We start from the raw sequence: 20205 nt of genomic DNA, 5'->3' as shown, positions 1-20205 counted from the left end.
GACATGCTGCACTTGCTGCTGCTACGTACTCTGTTTCAATTATTGATTGTGCAGTTGTTTGTTTCTTTGAGGACCATGAGAATATATGTAAAGCCTCAAATTTATTTCATTTCTTTCATGTATGTATTTTATAATAGAGTATTTTATACTTATTATATATAGTGAATGATTAAAGTGTCATTTAGATGTTGAATTGTTTTTATAGAATATATATATTTTATGATAGTAATGATGCTGAATGATTAATGTTTGTTAAGTGGAGAAATTGGAGGAGTGGAGTAATGATGTTGAATGATTAATGTTTGGTAAGTTAAAAAATTAGTGGAGTGGAGTAATGATGTTGAATGATTAATGTTTGGTAAGTGGAGAAATTGGGGTAGAGTAATTGTGCTAAATGATTAAGTTTGGTTGTGTTTTTATTTATTTTATTTTCTTTGTGTGTGGCTAGCTTGTGTGCCTTGATGTTGTATAAATACCCCCCTCTCATTTGCATTCAAAATTTTTCAAGAAGTGTTTGAGCAAAGGCTTTAAGTTTTGAAGGGTGTAGTCTGGAGTGAAATTCTTCTTAGAGAGGTAGGTATTTATAATCTTTTACATTTCTAATTTTATGTATATTATCCTAAAAATTGTGAACATTGCAGATTCAATGCTATACGATTGTTGTTTTCATTTAGTCTCATCATAGCTTATTAAACTAGACATCTTTATCTTTCTATCTATATGTTTACTGTCCAAAAACTCATTGCATATTAATTGTTTTGATTTTTCAAAGTTGGAATACTGGTAATGGAAAATTTCAATTTTCAGCAGCAATCCTCAATTTTATAATTTATTTTATAATCCAAACAACTTCCGAAAATTCTGGAAAATTTTATTACTATACATCTACATGTCTAGTTTTTCTGTATTTAATTTCGTAATTTTTGGATTTATATTAGAATCATTAAAAATCATAAAGCTGGGCTGCCGCAATCTTGGAAACTGTTTTCCATAATTTCAAGGGGTGATATTGAAGTGAATTTGAGTTGCTTTTTCATTAGCAAATGCTTTACAAATTTTAATTCTGATTCCTTACTGTCTCCTCTGATGATCAAAACTTGAATCACTATTTTACAACATGTATAATTAAAATTATGAATTTTTGAATCAGAAGTCGTCTGTTTATTTTGTCACTGGACAGTTTTAATGTTTTTGTGGAAAATTAGTTTTCGGAAATGTTTATCAACTCTAATTAATTTTGTTAACATTTATATTGAATGCCAACATGTTTACAGTAGCTTTTGTAATATTTTTTTATTTTTCCGACAATAGTTATACCTTGTTAGAAATTAGCTCCTATAAGATGGTTGAGGGTGGTTTGGTGAATTGATTTGTTTAGGCTAGAGTTAATGGTTTAAGGATGTTGCATATCTTATGAAGGTTAGAATTGAATATGATATCGATGAAAATCTCATCTTGGTAATTATAGGTCAAGAGTGAGCTCGTGTATTTGGGGTTACTATTGATTGCTTCGAATTGAGGTAAGTGGATTCATGCATAACGTTTATTATATATGTATGAATTTATGTATGAAAAAAAAAATAATGTTGTTCATAAGGATTGGCATATTTATAGTTTTGAAGTATTTTGTTGTTATAGTTTATAACAATGATTTACATTTTGGTTTAAAGTTTATTTAAAATGCTTTCTTAAATTGTTTTTTTAAAAAAAAGGGTTTAAAAAACTTGTGTTCTATAAATTGTTCTTCCGTAAAAATAATTTGTAAAGCTTTGCCAATTAAATGTCTTATAAGAGATTTTGCTGATTGATTATTGAATGATTGATATTGAAAGATTGAAAATTATTTTAAAGTTTTAGCTCATTGTTCGTAGGTACCATTACTGATATGACAGAACAGTTAACTGTATTGTGTGCACCTATTGACGATTATTGTAGGGTAAAGTACCCTGATTGAACCACCAGCCGGGTCACCGAGAGTACAGATGACACTATGAGACATGAGCAAAATTAAACAAATGAAAGGTTTTATTAATAAATGATTATTTATTGAAAATGGTCATTATGTTATGACATAATTGGTTATAAACTTTATTGTACATATCTATTCGATTATAAAACGATTACTGATTCATGGCACTTAATAATAATTATTATGTACTTCATCACTATTAGTAATCTTATACATGAGTTTACTTACCGAATTGACGGCTCATCCCTCGTCTCCAACATTTTGCAGAGTGATTTTAGAGATGTGGACTTTTTGGTTTTAGAGAAGAAGATTTGTTAGCCGAAAGATTTGGGCATTTTCGTGATTGATAAATTGTTGCTATTTTGCTTATTATTTTAGAGCTAAATTTGGTATTGGAGGATTATTGTTATATTTATTGTTTTAGAGACTATGTTTCAACCTTGGACATTATTGATTTTCTTTTGGGAATAGTAATAAGAATTAATTGTTTAGAGATTGCATTCCAAATTTCTTTTAGAATTCTTGGAAATATTTGGGGTGTTACAATATACTTTATCTAATTATGAAGGCATATCTTGATGTACTCTTCATGTGATCGACTGATCCTACTTAAACGTTATTTGTATATCCTATAAGTTTTACATCTTGTGTGGGCTGGTACCATATCCCATAATCTATTTTCCTTGTAACTATCTCAGTATCTGTCTTGATCTTCCATAGCGAACTTGGGATAGTTCTTCCATGAATCTCGAAAGAAGACTAATATATACATTATGTCAAGACGTGTTGTTGTTTGATATAACAAACTTCCAATCAGACTCCTATAGAGTAGACCATCATCTTTCTTTAACCCGTCTTCTTTTGTATTCTTTTCATTGGTAGTTAATGGTGTGACTATGGCCTTACATCTATACCTCTTTAATTTTTTCAATAGATTCTCTATATACTTTTTCTGGCATATGAAAAACCTTTTTAATTCGTGGCTTATATCAATACCAAGAAAGTAGCACATTAACCCTAAATCAGTCATTTCGAATATCCTCATCATTTCTTTTTATAGAAAAATAGAGATGTGTTGTTTGGCTTAAAGGAAAATTTCAGAGAAATGAAACAATGAATTTCTAGAAGATTCATTCCATAGCATTATTCATATATCAATGCATATATATATACAACTACTCACACGTGACAATAACTTGTAACTAACAAACTTTCTCTAACTAACAAGTCAGCTACAATTTGTTACATGACTGCTTTATGAGTTGCACAATGGCTTTAACAAATCATGCTGAGCTGCTATTCTTCATTAACAACTTTTTGCTGACGTGGTTTTATTGAGCTGCTTGAATAATAAACTACTTTAACAGCCCCCCTCAAACTCAAGGGATAATGAATGACATTGAGTTTGACTCTTAGATAGTTGAACCGAATGAATGAGAGTGGTTTGGTCATAATGTCAGCTACCTGCTCTTCACTTGGTATGTATTGAATATTTAATTCTCCAACAAGAACTTTGTTTCTAATATAATGCATATCAATCTCAATATATTTTTTCCTTGAGTCAAAAACTAGATTATGAGCTAATTCAGTAGCACGGAGATTATCACACCAAATAACAAGCTTTTCCTTGCATTGCAATTTCAATTTAGCTAATTCAGTAGCACCTCAATGTTATTTTTATATCACCATCCTTAATGAACTTGAGTTCATAGGCTTGTGTTGCCTTTAAATATCTGAGCACCCTTTTGCATGCTATAAGGTGCTGCAGTGTTAGTGCAGAGACATATTGACTCAATTTGTGCACACTGAAAGCAATCTCTGGTCTTGTTATACCAAATATTGCATTCCACAAACAATGCTTCTATAATGTGTTGCATTTTCAATATAATGACCAAGATTTCCTTGAGCTTCCTTCTGTAGTTTCAGTCCTATACTCATAGGAGTATCAATGTCTTTGCAATTGATCATTTCAATCCTTGACAATAAATCCCTTATGTATTTCTTTTGAGACAAGAAAATAAAATATATATCATATAGTTCTTCAATGCCTAAAAAATAATAAAGATCTCCAAGATCTTTCAGAGCAAATTTTGTATTGAATTCAGCAATAAAGTTCTCTAGCTCAGAAATATCTGGTCCTGTTATTAAGATGTCATCAATATATAAGGATTAGGATCATAGATGACTTACTTCTTTTCAAGAGCTGGAATTTGTAAATCCCCACTGTAACAAGCATTCTTTCAACTTATCATACTAAGTTCTTGCAACTTGTTTATGACCATAAAGGGATTTATGAAGCGTACATATATAATCTGATTTTTCAGCACTAATAAACCCCTCTGGTTGATCCATGACCACTTCTTCTATTAACTCTCCATTGAGAAAGACATTATTCACATCAACTAGTCTTATCTTCCACTGATTCATCACAGCTAGACTTAAAACCACTATCACAATTGCTAGTTTTATGACAAGGCTAAATGTTTCAAAACAATTTGCTCTCATACTCTGTTGAAACCCTTTGTTATTAACTTATATTTGTATTTGGCCACACTTCCATCAATATTATATTTCACCCTATATACCCACTTATTAAGGACCATGTATCATTCTGTATTAAGGCTGCATATTCTTCTCTCATGGTTGTAAGTCATTTTGGATTTTGCATTGCTTCATACACAGAGTCAGGTTCTTTGTGAGCAAGGGTTGCAGCATAAAGTTTGGGTTTGAAGATACCAGCTTTGCTTCTAGTAGTCATGGGATGTACATTAGATTGAATAGATATTGATGTGTAAGGGTACAAGTTAAGGTGGTGAAATTTGAGGCTCTGTAGATGTTTCAATGGTTGGTATATATGATTGCAAATGGGAATGTTGATTGTCAGTATGAGGAAAATTATCTGAATGTTGAGAGCTACTGCTGGTAGAAATTGCAGATAGAGGATTGCATGAGGTGCTTACAACTGAAACTGGTATTAGAAGTAATGTGGATAAATGGTATACTTGTTGAGGTGTAAAAGATTGACTTGAAAATGATGATGATTCATTGGAATGAAAAATTGAATATGTGAAATAAGAGAATGCAGACTTATAAAAAACAACATGTCTGGCTATGTATATTTTGCCTGATAAATGCATACACTTATATCCTTTATTGAATGGACTATAGCCAAGGAAAATGTATTTGCTTGAGTGATAATTAAACTTGTGCTTATTATAATTTCTTAAGTAAGGATAACATGTACAACCAAAGCACTTGAGCATGTTATAATCAGGTTTGTGTTTGAAAATTTTCTCATATGGAGTAAGAGGTTTCAGGGTTGTAGATAGTAGTCTATTAATATGATAAATAGCTATATGAAAGGTATCACACCAAAACTTAAGTGGTACCTTAGCTTGTGTAGGTGAGTCATAACTCAACAATGTGTCTATGTTTTCTTTCTACTAATCCATTTTAGTGATGTGTATAAGGGCAAGAGTGTCTAAAGATAATTCTACATTAGTTTAAAAATTGAGTAAATGGTATCAAATTGGTTTTCAAGATGCAATTTGAATAACTTGAAAACATTTAATGCTTCTGATTTTAGTTTAAGAGGATAAATCCAAGTGTATTGGCTAAAATCATCAACAAGGCTTATGTAATGGTCATAGCCATCTCTAGAAGGTGTAGGTAAAGATCCCCATTAGTTTGTGGGTATAAGTTCAAGGGGTTTTGTTGTTTTGGTTTCTGTGATAGGGAAATGCGGTTTATGAGATTTTCCCATTTGAAATGCTTCACAGATCTGTTCAAGTGATTGTTTTATGGTATTACTTGAGAGATTAACAAAAGCAATACTATTTAGCAAATGCATTAGAGTTTGAGAATTAAGATGACTAAAACGCCTGTGTAAAAGAAGAACTTTATTATTCAATGCATCACAAGACGAAATGTATTTAGAACATTTACTGATTGATGCATTACAAGATGAGACATAACTGGAATCATTATTCTGACTATTTTTAAGGACACTCGAGTAAAAAAAGTATGCAAACAGCATTGATAATGGTTGAATGGAAGAAGATTGGCACAAGAAAGAATTGGGAAGAGATGGGTTTAGAAGCAATTTATACAATCCTTTCTCAGCAAGTCCTTTTAGAAGCACTTGCCTCTTCATAGAATCCTTCACATAACAGACATTACCAACAAATTCAACATAAAGATTATTATTAGTTGTTAGTTTTGATATGCTTAGTAAATTATTTATAATATTAAGCACTACTAACATTTCTTTAAGCAAAATATGTGTTGGTTTATATGCAACATTTGATCCTTTGTAAGTAAAACATGCATCACCATTGTGAGTTATAGGCAAACCTTGTCCATTGCTGATGACAAGTTGATCTGATCCTTTGAACGCCTCTCTAACATTCATATTAGCCATATTGTTGGTCAAGTGATGTATGGCACCGCTGTCTATGTACCATCCTTCATCAGTAGGTCTTTCATAGTTGGTAAGGTAGGCTTCAAGAGCAGTTGTCTCTGTTGATGGATAAGATGAGTAGGATATAGGATTGTAGTTTAAGTAAAGGGCAACATATTGTTCTTCAATTGTTGGAGCAGCATAACTGGTAAATGGATCAAAATTAGCTATATAAGCAGCCTTGGATCCAATTGATTTGCCCTTTTCAAAGTGCTTAGGTAATGGTGAAAGAGTGTTATCATATCTATGCGAACATTCATCTGCTGTGTGTCCTGCCTTGTGACATATCTAACACATAGTTGATTATTCATCAGAGTGTATGTCAGCTAAAGGATGAAAATTTGATTTCACAGGTGGCCTGAAAAATTGCATTGCCTGTCTTCTGCCATAACCTTTAAAATTGCCAATACCTGTTGGAAATCCTCTGGGATATGAATTATGAAACATGCCTCTTCCAACATTAAATCATCTATCCAATACCTGTTGGAAATCCAAAAGCACTCTTCTAAAATTTCCACTCATATAAGAATGATTAACATTCATTGCACCATAATTTACATTAAACATAGTTTTCACACTCTAATTTTGTTCAAGTTTGGCTTCATGTGTCAGTAACAAAGCATAAGCATTAATAAAGCATAAACATCATCATAACTCATCTTATTTACAGTAATGATTGAGGCCAGATCTAGATAGCCAGGGCCTAAGCCATTCAAAATTCTCATTAACAAATCCTTTTCAGTAATTATATCACCAGCACAAGCAAGTTAATTAGCAAGCAATTTCATTTTTGCACAATACTCCTCAATAGTCATTGAATATTTTCTCAGAATGTTCATTTCATATTGAGTTGCATTATCTTAGCCTCAGACTGAACTCCAAACTATTTTTCATGGATCTCCACCCGTCAAAAGAAGTATCAGAGCTAAGAACAGAACTCAGAATACCTTCACTGATAGTTGATAACAGCCAGCCAAGAAGTGTTTGATCTTGTGCTCTCCAATTGATATAAACTGGATTTTCAATGCTTTCACCGGATCCCTTAGTTGTTGAGTCAGATAGATATTGTTCTGGAATGATTTGTGGTTCTAAAATGAATCTTTCAAGACGATTTCCTCTTATTGAAATTAAGAATTATTTGCGCCAAAGTATAAAATTTGATCGATCAGGTTTCACAGTAGCAGCAAAGGTAAATGATGATTGTGAAGGTTGATTTGAGTTTATGATTGGTTGATGTGAGGTAGTACTTTAGCTAGCCATTATTGGCTCTAATACCAAGTAGAAAAATAGAGATGTGTTGTTTGGCTTAAAGGAAAATTTCAGAGAAAATGAAACAATGAATTTCCATAAGATTCATTCCATAGCATCGTTTACATATCAATGCATATATATGTACAACTACTCACACGTGACAATAACTTATAAGTAACAAACTTTCTCTAACTAACAAGTCAGCTACAATTTGTTACATAACAACTTTATGAGCTGGACAATGACCTTTAACAAATCATGCTGAGCTGCTATTTTTCATTAACAACATTTTGCTGACGTGGCCTTATTAAGTTGCTTGAATAATGAGTTACTTTGACATTTTTGAGTTGTAGTAGTATTTTCTCTTTTTATTTTTTGTGTAGATAAAATCATCTACGTATAAAGAGACAGGGTATTTGACTTCACTCGGCTTTTGATGTATAGCGTCGGCTCACTTTTGCTCCTCTTGATTCCTAACCGATGAAATAGCGGTCAATGTAGCTATATTATGCTGTCGGTGCTTGCTTCAATGCATTAAAGGCTTTTTTTTTTTTTTGGTTTTAGAATCTTATCCTCACTGCTGACTTTATATCAAGCTAATGAATCTTCCAACCATTTTGAGTTATAAGTGCCATAAGTGCTCGTATTGTATCCATAAATGAAAGTCTCATTGTAATCGATGCCTGGCGGTTGTGAATAGCCTTTAGTCACAGACTGTGCTTTGTATTTTTTAACTGAATCGTCAAGATTGATCTTGGTTTTGTGTATCCACTTGACTCCAACGATCTCTTTGTCTTGAGGACACTCTACTAGTTCCCATGTCTTTTTTTTCGATCATCTTGATTTCCTTTTCCATAGCCTTCTTCCATACTTCTTCTTTTGTTGCTTTTTCATAGAACTCTGGTTCTAAAGTAGTAATTTGCATGACTCATATATTTCTTCGAGCTCTGGAACTCTTCTTGTTGGTGAATCAGAGGATGATTCTTCTAGTGATGTTGAGGATGAGTCTGAAGTATCTGAATCTGTCCCTTCTACTGCTTCTTCTAAATGTCCTTGCATTGTTGTCCTTTTTTGCATTGTTGGAAGCATAATACTTCTTTCTTGGCTTTTTCTTTATTCCAATTCCATGAGGTTTCCTCATTGAACTCAACACCTTGCTGACTACAAGCTTCTCGGTTCTTACATTGTATATACAATGTTATACCCCATGAGTATGCCTTTCTCTATTTTTTCTTCTAGCTTATGTCTTTTTTTAGTTGGAATATAAACGTAACAGATACATCTAAATATTCTGAGAAAGGCTTCTGTTTGCTTGATGTTTCTATTGGAGTTTTGTTTTGTATAACTTTAGTTGGACATCGATTTAGCAGATACACTGTAGCGTTTACAGACTCTTCTTAGAATTTGTTTGGTAATCCTTTCTCATGTAGTGTTGACCTTGTCATCTCTATTATCGTGATCAAACTCCATTTTGTTTTGGAGCGTAGCCTACTATCAGCTGATGCTTGACTCGTTCATCATCATAGAACTTATTAAAGTCTCTGGAAGTATATTCTTTAACTAAGTCATTTCCGAGCGTCTTTATATAGTGGCCACTTTGTTTCTCAACATGGTTCTTGAACTTCTTAAAGACATCAAGTACTTTAAATCTTTCATGTAGAAGTATACCGATTTCATTCTAGAAAAATCATCGATACTCAATATAAAGTACCTACTTTATTCAAGTGACAGAGTCCTCATGGGTCTACAAAAGTTTGTATGCACTTGCTCCAGTGGTGCCTTGGGCCTTTGTATATTTCTAGTGGGAATGACTACTGTTATTGTTTTCCTTGAGGACATCTTTCTCATACGTCACTCATTTCTTTGATTCTTGGCAAGTCTCTTATCATATTCCTCTGCTGAAGAATCTTTAGTGCATAGAAGTTAAGGTGGCCAAACCTTTTATACTATAATCATGAATCTTCAAGCTCTGTTTTCATGGCCGTATCGATTGTCTGCCATTGGATAGGAAAATTTCTGTTTTGCAACTTCACTTTGACTATTATTTGCTTTGTATCTTTGTTCAATAATGTGCAAATATAACCAGTGAAGTGTAAAGAATATCCGTTCTCGATCATTTGACCGACATTCAGCAAATTATGTTTCAAACTTGGCACCAAAAGTACATCATTGGTATATTTAATTCCTTTATTAGTTTGGATCGCGATCGTACCTTTTCCTTGTGCTTCTACCAGTGCCCCGTTCCTAAACTTGACTTGGGACTTTATTGATGTGTCGAGATTGTAGAAAATGTTGTCGTCCCCTAGTCGTGTGATTGCTTCAAGCACTATTTATGTAGCACGTGTCATTCATTTCCTACATGGCTGCTTGACAGGCATAAAAGAGCTCCTCCTCATTTTTTTTCAAAGAAATTGGCTTGACTGTTTTTCTTGAATCTATAAATTTTCTGTGTGCCCGAATTTTTTTACAAATTTCAGTATTTCGGCTTTCCATGTTACCAGCAATCCTTTTATGAATTATTTGTTCTTTCACAAATGCCACATGGTAGAAAGCTTTTCTTCTCTTGTGATTTTCTTTCTTTATGATTATTGTCATTTTTGTCTCCTCCTCTATAATTTTGTTTATTACTTCTCCTTTTAAAATTTTGATGTTGCATATTTAACTTTGATCGAAATGTACTTTCAACAGAACTTCCATTATGCCTATTCAACCTTTTTTCCCATGCATGAGGAGATCCCGCTAGTTCTGTCATGGGAAGAGTCTATATGTCTCTTGGCTCTTCCATAGCAGTTACTATTGGGTCAAGTTTTTCTCGGACACTAATTAATAATTTCTCCACCACCTGTTTATCATTAATAGCTTCCCTATATGCTTTCAATTAGTTTACTGTATCTTTTGCTCTTGAATAATAATTTTTAATAGCCTTAGATCTTGCATTTTAATACTTCTAAAATCCCTTTGTATAGATTGAAATTTAATAGCTTTTAGCTTAGCATTGCCTTGAAACTCCTCTTTTAGAATGTTCTAGGCTTCATTTGCTGATAAATCTGCAGGAATTCTTGAGAAGATGGTATCATCCGAAACCCTTCGAGGAGTTTAAACATTGTGTAAACTAAAAGATATATAACTCATACCCGTTCACAACATAGAGAAAGAAAAAGTGGATATTTAAAAAATGAGAATAAAAAAAAATGGAACACATCAAATTGGGCTGCTATTGATAAATTATAGAATGTTGGGATGTTATTTGTGAATTCCTTTTCGAGATTGGATTTCGAATAAAGGAACGAGAAGAATGAAGGGAAGATGAAATGAGAGTGGGGGAAAAAAAAAGAAAGATGGAGTTTGATTTTCTACAGAAATTCGGAGTGCTGCACAGATAAAAAGAAAAGATCCTTCTAGCAAGCCAAACAATACATGAGAAGAAATGATTTCGCAATCACAAAAATCCTACCAGCATAAACTGAACGGCTAGACCAAAAATAGATATGTCGTGTGTCAAATCAAGTCAAACTTTAGGCTATACGTTTCTTTTCTCATCTTAATTCTGGTGTAAATAATATAAATGAAAAAGCTAGCAATAGACAGCTTAGCTCTTGTTCATCTAGCAGGCGTCACAAAGATTAGATTGCCAAAATGGTACATGCCGCCGGCGCAAGGATCCTGTTCTCAAAGCCTTTGGATGAAGATCAAATCAATGCAGCTCCAAATTTCCGAGGACCTGTGAAATTAGTTAGAAATTGTAATAAGGAAACTAGGATTAATGTCGCCACATCTGCAGAAATAATATCATTGACCTGTCTGTGAAGACAATGATTTGATATAATCAATAATCAGACTTCTAACACACGCACGCTCATGGTAGAATCAAAACAACTGAGAATCAGTTTTGTCACAGCTTGAAATTGATGCCTTGGAAGCCTAGCTTCAGCCACGGAGACTCGAAATGATCTACCGGCCAAATCCTGGACCAAACAGATTTTAGGGTAAAACATCACTGGTGGACTTTCGGTTCTGATCAAAAGAAAAGAATATTTAACAGAACACTAGATAAACAAAGGCATAATATCCTCAGCAAGCATTAAATATAGTAGACTAAATATATGACATAAGCAATGAGTATATAACATCAAACAACAAGCTATGGGGAGCTGTTGGATGCTCTCCTAGCAGCTGGGAAGACTTCAATTCCAGATTAAATATCTGTTAGTGATTAGTATTTTGAAGAGTTTGATGTGATGAGGTTATTATTTGTGGCAGGTAACTTATGACAAGGTCACCGGGAGAAGCTAACGATTTGGTTTTGTGATGTTAAGGAAGCTCACACTTGTACTGTACTCAACAGAACAAAGGATGATAGCAGCAAGATCAATCAGTTACGCATTGATGATGTGGCATGTCATGTCATGCCTGGTGATTATGAAATATGTGTACACGTGACTGATTAGTTAAAGGTTGTTATATTCAGTTATCAAGCTGAACTTAAGCACTTGTATATAAGAAATAATTCAACACACATTATGAGTGTATTTTGATTAATAAGATCAGAAGTTTACTCAGATCTATTTCTTAATTCTTTTCACTTTCCTGTATTTTCTAAGTAACCAAACATCATTTTCAATCTTCAACTTGTGACATTGTCAAGTATTAAGGTAGTTGTAGCAGTTGCACAACATTTCAAAGTCTATATGCAAGTGAAATACCCCAACTAATTATTCTTATTTCCTTTCTTTATTTAGTTTTACTCACTATTATTGTTATTGTTATTATTATTTTTTAAGCCAAATCTAGGACATTTAGACTAAGCCCATAGACTGTTAATACATTTAAGGCCCAACAAAAAAAAGCCCAATCTCGACAGTCCAAAGACCATTAATACATTTTAGGCCCACAAAAATAAAAATTCTAGAAAATAGATATTTTGTTTTCAAACGACAAAAGACGCTTATCTTTAAGGATGACAATAGGGGAGGGCGAGGTGAGGATTGGGAGGCCTACACCATTCCCAACTCATTAAAAATATATCTTCCATTCCCCATACCATCCTCTAATAAATTTAATCGGGTGGGAATGGGGAATCCCCATATGAGTAAATAAATAGTTTCAGTAAATTAAAAATTATAGACTCAAATAAAATTATTACCATATTACCAAAAATTTGAAATAATATCAAAATTAAAAAACATTTGAAGAGAGTAGCATCTTAAGACAGAAAAAAAATATAATAATATTTTAGGGTTGAATAAGAATTATAAGTTAGACTTTTCTTTTAATTATAACCTATTAATATTAGGTAAAAATAAAAAGAAATTTATTAACCAATATTAAAATTAATAAAACAAAAATTAAAAAAAATATTCATATATAATGGGGATTGGGATGTGGGGGAGTGGGGAGTACAAAATCAAATCTCGTCCCATTAAGAACTTGGGGATTATTTTTTCTCATTCCCCACCCTATTCCCCAAAAACTATTCAAAATTAACTTCATTTGGGGTGGGGCCATGGGGCTCCAAACTGAGGGAGGATTTTAAACTAGAAGAAACGAGAACAAGGAAGAAGAAAAAATAGAGAAAGAGGGGGAAAAAAGCCTAAAGGAAAAGGGAAGAATTTAACTGTTAAATGCGTTTCAAATTTGGGATTTATTTGTGAGAAATTTGTGATTTGTGACTTATGGAAATAGAAAAGTGATTTGAGATTTTCTTTATGTGAAAATGCAGTTTAGGTATTATTGAAGAATATTTGTTTCCATGAGGGAGGGATGAAGAAGATAAAAAAAGGAAAAGAAGAATAAAAAAGGAAAAGAAGAAGGAATTAGGAAAGAGCTTTGAGAGAGTGAGCTGGGAGAATGACAAATTTGGGAGAGTAATTTGTTGACTGGAAAATTTCATGGAAGCCCCACCATTTAAACTTTCAATTTTTATGTCATTATATATTAGTGATTTATTGGGTTTTAGTGGGCTTGACGGATTTGTTTCTTACTATTTTGATGGTATCATTAGTGGGCTAAACAGTAAAATTACAATATGATCTAATATATATACTTTATACATTAATTGTGCAGGGGCCAATATGGACATTTTACACTAACTTCTCATATTTTACTTATAAACCTTAAAAATTTTTCAAATTCAGTAAGGGCCATGGCGCCCTCTAATCTTATATGTCCTCTGCCCTGCCTAGCAGTTTTATGAAATTCAAGATAGGTTTGATAATTGTTGAGTTTTCTACTAGATTTGGAATTGGGATTTGGAGGCTTGCAAAAGATTAAAAAGTTATTAAAAATAAACATAAGTTTTACAGAAATATTGTATTGGGAATGTATTCATTTTTCTAATATTAGTTCATTTATTATATATTACTTTTAAGTTTAAGAAAAGTTTAAAGTTGAGGAATGTTAATTATGTAGAAATATATGTGTTATGATTAATTTGATTTTTTATGATGAAACTTTGGGTTTGCTTATTAAATAAATTTAAGGATTAGGTATTTTGATATCTGAATCTTGGAGTAGAATTTTCTCAAAATATAAAATTAAGTTCTTATAGGGAAAATAAATTAAAGTGGTTATAATTGGATATGTATAAGGTTCATGAAATTGGGGGATATGTAAATTATTGAGGATTGACATTGATTGGTGATTAGCTAGCTAATATGGTAGCTTTCTTTTTTTTTTTTTAAAGGAAAATGCTTTCATTTCACAGAAGAAAATAAGTACAGCAAATGAGGGGGGAATGAACCCATCCACACAATAGTTTCAAGTCTCTAAAGCTAGTTTTGCTAGAGAGTGGGCTAAAACATTACATGATCTATGAGTATATTGAACACTTATAGAGTTAAAATTTTCCAGCATACTTTGCACCTCTGAAATAATCCAATATATCTCGGATTTGCAGCCCTGGTTGTTGTTTACCAACTGAACAACTTCTTGAGCATCTGATTCCACCACCAGCGAACTTAAGCTTGCTCGATCAGCAATTTGCAGGCCCCAATCAATGGCTTCTGCTTCTGCTTCTGCATAAGCAGCTTCCCCATAGAATCTTGATACCTTAATAGCAGCTGCAATCACATTCCCATTCTCATCTCGAATTACAGCCCCAAGGCCTGAAAGCTGCTTTTCTGAGTTGGTAGCAGCATCCACGTTAACTTTGACGTACCCTCTTTGGGGAGGATTCCAAGCCTTGCGGATCAAGCTTCTCTGATTGCCAATATGAGCAGCTGCTGGTTTTTGGGTTCTTTGATAAGCTTCTATCACAGCTTCAGCCTTGGAAACAAGGATTTAAGGAGTATCTTTTTTTCCTTTAAAGAGCCAGCTATTCTTTGCATTCCATATCATCCAGAGGATCCCCACCAGATGCTCCATTTCAGCTTTGCTTCTCTTTGAATTTAAAGCCAATAGAAAACTCAGAATATCTTGATCACTGCTACCTTTCAAATCCTCTGCAAATCTGGTCGTTTTCCAGATTTTCTTAGCAGCTTTGTAGCCAACTAGAGCATGAAAAATAGTCTCCATTCCATTCTTGTAGAGCTGACACAAGGGTTCCTGAATAATCTTCCTCTTCCACAGATTTTCAGCTGATGGAAGAATGTTCTTAACAGCCCTCCACACAAAAATTCTTATCTTCTCAGGCAGAGTAAGCAACCAGATAAACTTCCATTGACTATTGGGATTTTCTGAACTTGATGGAGTGGCTGGAAGTTTCAGGCTCAAAGCAACCCGATACCCACTCTTGACTGAGAATTGACCTCTCTTATTATAATGCCAAATAACTTCATCCCTCATTGGTCTTCTAAGGAGAGGGATTCTAACAATAGTTGCCGCATCCATTTTGTCAAAAACACTGTAAATCAGTCTCTTATTCCAGCAATGCTCAACATCGATTAACTCAACAACTACTGCATCAGCTGGTAAATTTGGTCTGGCAATTGGTTTAAAGGTAGAGGGCCTGGGTAACCAATTTGACTTATGGATCATAATGCTTTGACCATTTCCCACCCTCCATCTTGAACCCTTGGAAATAACTTGCCGACCCCACAAAATGCTTCTCCATATAAAAGATGGCTTGGAGCCGAGCCCTGCACTCAAAAAGTCCTTGTTCTGGAAGTATCGAGCTTGTAAGATTCTAGCCTTGCTTTGCTAATAACGCCTGATTGAAGCTCGAAAAGTCCCTGAATCCCATACCTCCTCTGCACTTAGACTGACTTAGCTTATCCCATCTTGACCAATGAATATTCTTCTTGTCCTTTTTTTAGCCCCACCAAAAGTTTGCTATTACTCTCTGGATATCATCACAAATGCCCAAGGGAATCTTAAAAATGCTCATTGCGTATGTAGGAATGGCCAGAGCTGCAGCCTTAATCAAAACCTCTGTACCCCCACAGGAGAAGAATTTATGTTGGCAACTCGATACCTTATTGTAAATCTTCAGCTTGATGTCATTAAAAAAATTACTTCTCTTCCTTCCAATCATGGAAGGCAATCCTAAGTATCTTTCATGCCTTGAGACAATGTTGAGCTGAAAAATATCCTTAATTGATGAAGCTTGCCCATCCTGGATGTTACCGCTGAGAAACATTGATGATTTCTCGAAGTTGAACAGCTGACTAGAGGCTGTCGAGTAGCAGTCAAAGATCCTTTTCAAGTTTTGACAATCAGCAACCGACGCTCTCGTGAAGACCAGACTATCATCCGCAAACAAGAGGTGAGAGATCCTTAAGTCCTTCCCGAATGACAGACCATGGATGAGCCCTTGCTGCTCCGCTTGAAGTAGTAGGGAAGAAAAGGCCTCCATACACATGATGAACAAGTACGGGGAGAGTGGGCAACCTTGGCGTAAACCTCGTTGAGGTTGAATTACCCTGCTCACAGCCCCATTTATAACAACTGAAAATGAAACGGAGCTAACACATCGCATAATTAGGTTGATCCAACCCCTTGAGAATCCTAGAGACTCCATTGTGTGCTCTAAGAACTTCCATTCTAGCCTGTCGTAAGCTTTACTGATATCAAGCTTCAGGGCTACTAATCCATTTTTTCTCCCTTTACAATGCCTTATCTTATGGAGGCACTCATAGCCTATAATGATATTGTCAGTAATCAACCGATCGGGAATGAAAGCATTTTGCATTGGGGAGATAATTTTGTGCATAACATGCTTAAGTCTATTAGCTATGGCTTTAGCAACAATCCGATAAATGACATTGCATAGACTAATAGGCCTAAAGTCGGTAACTTTCCTAGGTTTCTCTTTCTTCGGAATTAAAGCAATGTAAGTGTGGTTGAGAGGGGCTAAGGTACCTTGCTTATTGAAGATGTGAAGACATGTAGAGATAACCCCTTGTTTAACCAAGTGCCAGTGCTTTTGATAAAACACTGCCGGCAAGCCATCGGGACCAGGAGCCTTGGTCGGGCACATTTGAAAAAGAGCTTCCTTTACTTCGTCAGCTATAAACAGCATCTCTAGATTTCTATTCATCTCACTAGTAACTCTCCGAGAAACTCCAGAAAGAGCAGCTGTTGTTTGAGCTTGGTTCGGCTTGGATGAAGTGAACAAATTGGAGAAATATTTACAGAATTCATACTCAACTTCCTCAGCTTTATCCAACCACCTTCCCGCTTCACTTTCAATTCCCCAAATCCGATTCTTCTTCTTTCTAGATGAAGCCTTATAGTAAACATTTTGTGTTTCTGTCCCCTTCCTTCAGCCAGTCAGCCCTTGAGCGTTGTTTCCAATATATTTCATCATCAGCTAGCATATTTTGGATTTTCCTTTCCACCCCTTTAATCGAATCCCCATTCTCATACTGCACTCTTCTCTGCTTGAGGCTTTGAAGCTGCTTCATTAGCTTTTCCAACTTCTTTTGTCTACCTTTGAACTCTTCTTTACTCCATTGCAGCAGCCTGGCCAAGGAATTCTTGGAAACTTTTTGAAATAGGTGCACAGGGTTCTCACTATTCCCGCTCCCTTGCCAGCTCAATTCCTCCTCAATAATCTCTTTACACGCATCATAAGGGCTCCACATATCTTCGTAGAAGCTCCGAGAAGCCTGACTTTTGTTATTTGTTATCCCGTTGCCCCGTTCTTGAACCTTCATCAATACAGGACAATGATCTGAGGTCCATGTGTCAATGTTGGTGGCTGCACAATCCGAAAATATGTCCCTCTAAGTATTGTGACTCATAAATCTGTCAGGCCTTTCTTTGACAAAGCCAGGACCATATCTGCCATTGCTCCAAGTAAAAGGGTACCCCTCGAATCCCACGTCCAGAAGGTCACAATCCCTCAAGGCCTCTCTGAAATCATGAATTAAATTTGGATGTCTCTTGTTTCCTCCACTCTTTTCACATGGATGAAGGATTTTGTTAAAATCTCCGAAGCAAAGCCAGGGACTAGTTGATAAATTTGTAAGGCGCCTCAGTAAAGTCCAAGTGTGCCGTTTTTGTCTCGTTTCTGGGTGACCATAGACCCCTGTGCATCGAACTTGTCTACCATTGTCCATCTGGATTTCAACATCGATATGATGCTTGCTGAAAGATTGGACTTGCACATTCGTGTCTGAGTTCCAAAGCATTGCTAGGCCACCTCCTCTCCCAATACTACTTACAGCAAAATAATTTTCATAATTAAGCTTATTGCACACCCCATTCATTTGCGAGGTCATCAACTTCGTTTCACATAAAAACACAAGGTGAGGACCGTGCATTTGGAGAATTTTCCTGAGAGCTAGAAACATTCGGGGATTCCCCAAAACCCCGAATGTTCCAACTGAGCACTATCATGGCTTCCGGCGGGGCTGGCTACCAGCCTCCGCCGATCTCTCTTCTGTGATTGTAGCTGTGAGCTCCATCTCCTCCATTTCCAGTGGCTCCCAGAGCTGTTTAGTTATTGCTGCTGCTGTAGTGTGTTTCTTTGTTTTAGCTGGAGAGGGGCTAGCACCTCTACATTTCTTTTGCTTCGGGCTTAGCCCTATTGCCTCATTGTTTGGTCTTTTTTGAGCACCTGATCCCAACTTGATTCCTCCTTCACTCTTAAAGGCTCGAGTTTGCCTTTTCCATTTCTGTCGGTTAGCTTGACTTTGAGAAACTCCCAGGCCATCTCTTATTCTTTCCTCCTCTGTTTCCTCATAATTTAATCTGGTTGGGCTATTAAGGATAGCTTTCGGGCCCATTATCTCCTTAAACATCTCAACCCCAGCTGTTTTCGAATTTTCCCTCACTTTTGATACTTCAACTCCCGCTTGAATTCTCAGTTCTCTAGGTGCTGTTACATTGTCAATAACCACCCTTTCCATTTTGCCGTCTACCTGCTTCTTAGCCATCAGTTCTGTCCCTCCCTCCATTAAATGCTTCTCAACTACCCGTTGCACCTCGATGTTGCTGTCATGCTCTCTAGTTTGACTCATTTCCTCCATATCGGGTTCTAACCCGTTTTTATCGTTCGGGTTCATCTGTTCTTGCTGATTTTGTTGAGACTGTTCATACTGCTCTGAGCTTGCCAATTTCGCAGCTCTATTTCCTTCGTTTTGCCATCTCTCTTTGTTGCGGTATTTCTTTAGGCGTCCTCCAATTGTGATAGCTTTCATCCACACCCCAAAGGGAAAGTCTTCTTTTGGTTGCCCCTGGTACTTAGAGCATTCTTTGTATTGGTGCCCAATGATACCACAGCAGAAACAAAAATCGGGCAATCGTTCATACACCGCTGGCATTGGTATATCTGTTTCACCTTCTTGTTTGAGAAATAATACTTTCTTCAATGGTTGTGTTATGTTGATAGTTATCCTTATTCTAGCAAGTTCCCCAATACAATCTCCATTTTCGTTAGTCTCTACCTCTTCTACTTCCCCAATCTTTCCTCCTAGCTCATAAAGAAAATCCTTCTCCATACACGCAATTGGAACATTGCGGATCTGCACCCAAAAGGAAACATAAACAAATGATTGCTTGGAGATCTCCCCAATTCTTCTTGGCTCGGTAAGAACTATCAGAGCTCTGTCAAAGTGCCACGGGCCACCCATGATTACTCTTCTTTTGTCTGCCTCAACTACAAACTTAAACATGAAAATATTGCTTCCCAAGCTCTCAATTTTTACTTCTTTGAGTGTTCGCCAAGCCTGTTGCAAAGCACTTTTGAGACCTTCTTTGTTGACACTTCTAGACAGCAGAATTTTGCCCACCAGGCATCCTGCCAAAACTTCCCTTCTTTTTGCTTTCATATTTACTTTTACTGACATTTGGGTTCTGTCTTCCTCTCGTATTGTGATTGCTCTGCATTTGCGAATTAACTCTTTTGTATCCATGGATATTAATGCTAAGAGGTTGAGCAAACTTTAAACACCTGACTAACCTAACACTGAGATATTAATACCCCTTATCACCTATCATACTCCTTCTCTGCCTTCCTTCCAGAGCTCTAGCTAAAGAGCCTACTGGTAAGAACTAAACCACTCACTCTCGGAGTGACCATATGGGTCCTGCAACCCCTAAGAATGCTTCCATTCACGAAGCTCTATTCGCATGAGAGCTCTCG

General features: G+C 35.4%; 1 protein-coding gene across 1 annotated transcript; it reads right to left on the bottom strand.

The window, feature by feature from the left end:
• Positions 1-6087: 6087 nt before the first annotated feature.
• On the bottom strand, positions 6088-17773 carry LOC112099052. Its single transcript, XM_024186153.1, has 7 exons — positions 17484-17773; positions 15955-17377; positions 15030-15776; positions 14596-14942; positions 6839-6908; positions 6323-6716; positions 6088-6128 (listed from the first exon to the last, which is right to left on the bottom strand). The coding sequence occupies exons 1-7, from the start codon at positions 17771-17773 to the stop codon at positions 6088-6090; spliced, it is 3312 nt and encodes a 1103-aa protein (XP_024041921.1).
• Positions 17774-20205: the final 2432 nt, after the last annotated feature.

This window comes from Citrus clementina, unplaced genomic scaffold, assembly GCF_000493195.1.
Source record: "Citrus clementina cultivar Clemenules unplaced genomic scaffold, Citrus_clementina_v1.0 scaffold_4, whole genome shotgun sequence".
Taxonomy (NCBI): Eukaryota; Viridiplantae; Streptophyta; class Magnoliopsida; order Sapindales; family Rutaceae; genus Citrus; species Citrus x clementina.
Note: the sequence above shows the minus strand (reverse complement) of the source record. Positions and strands in the feature narration are given on the sequence as shown.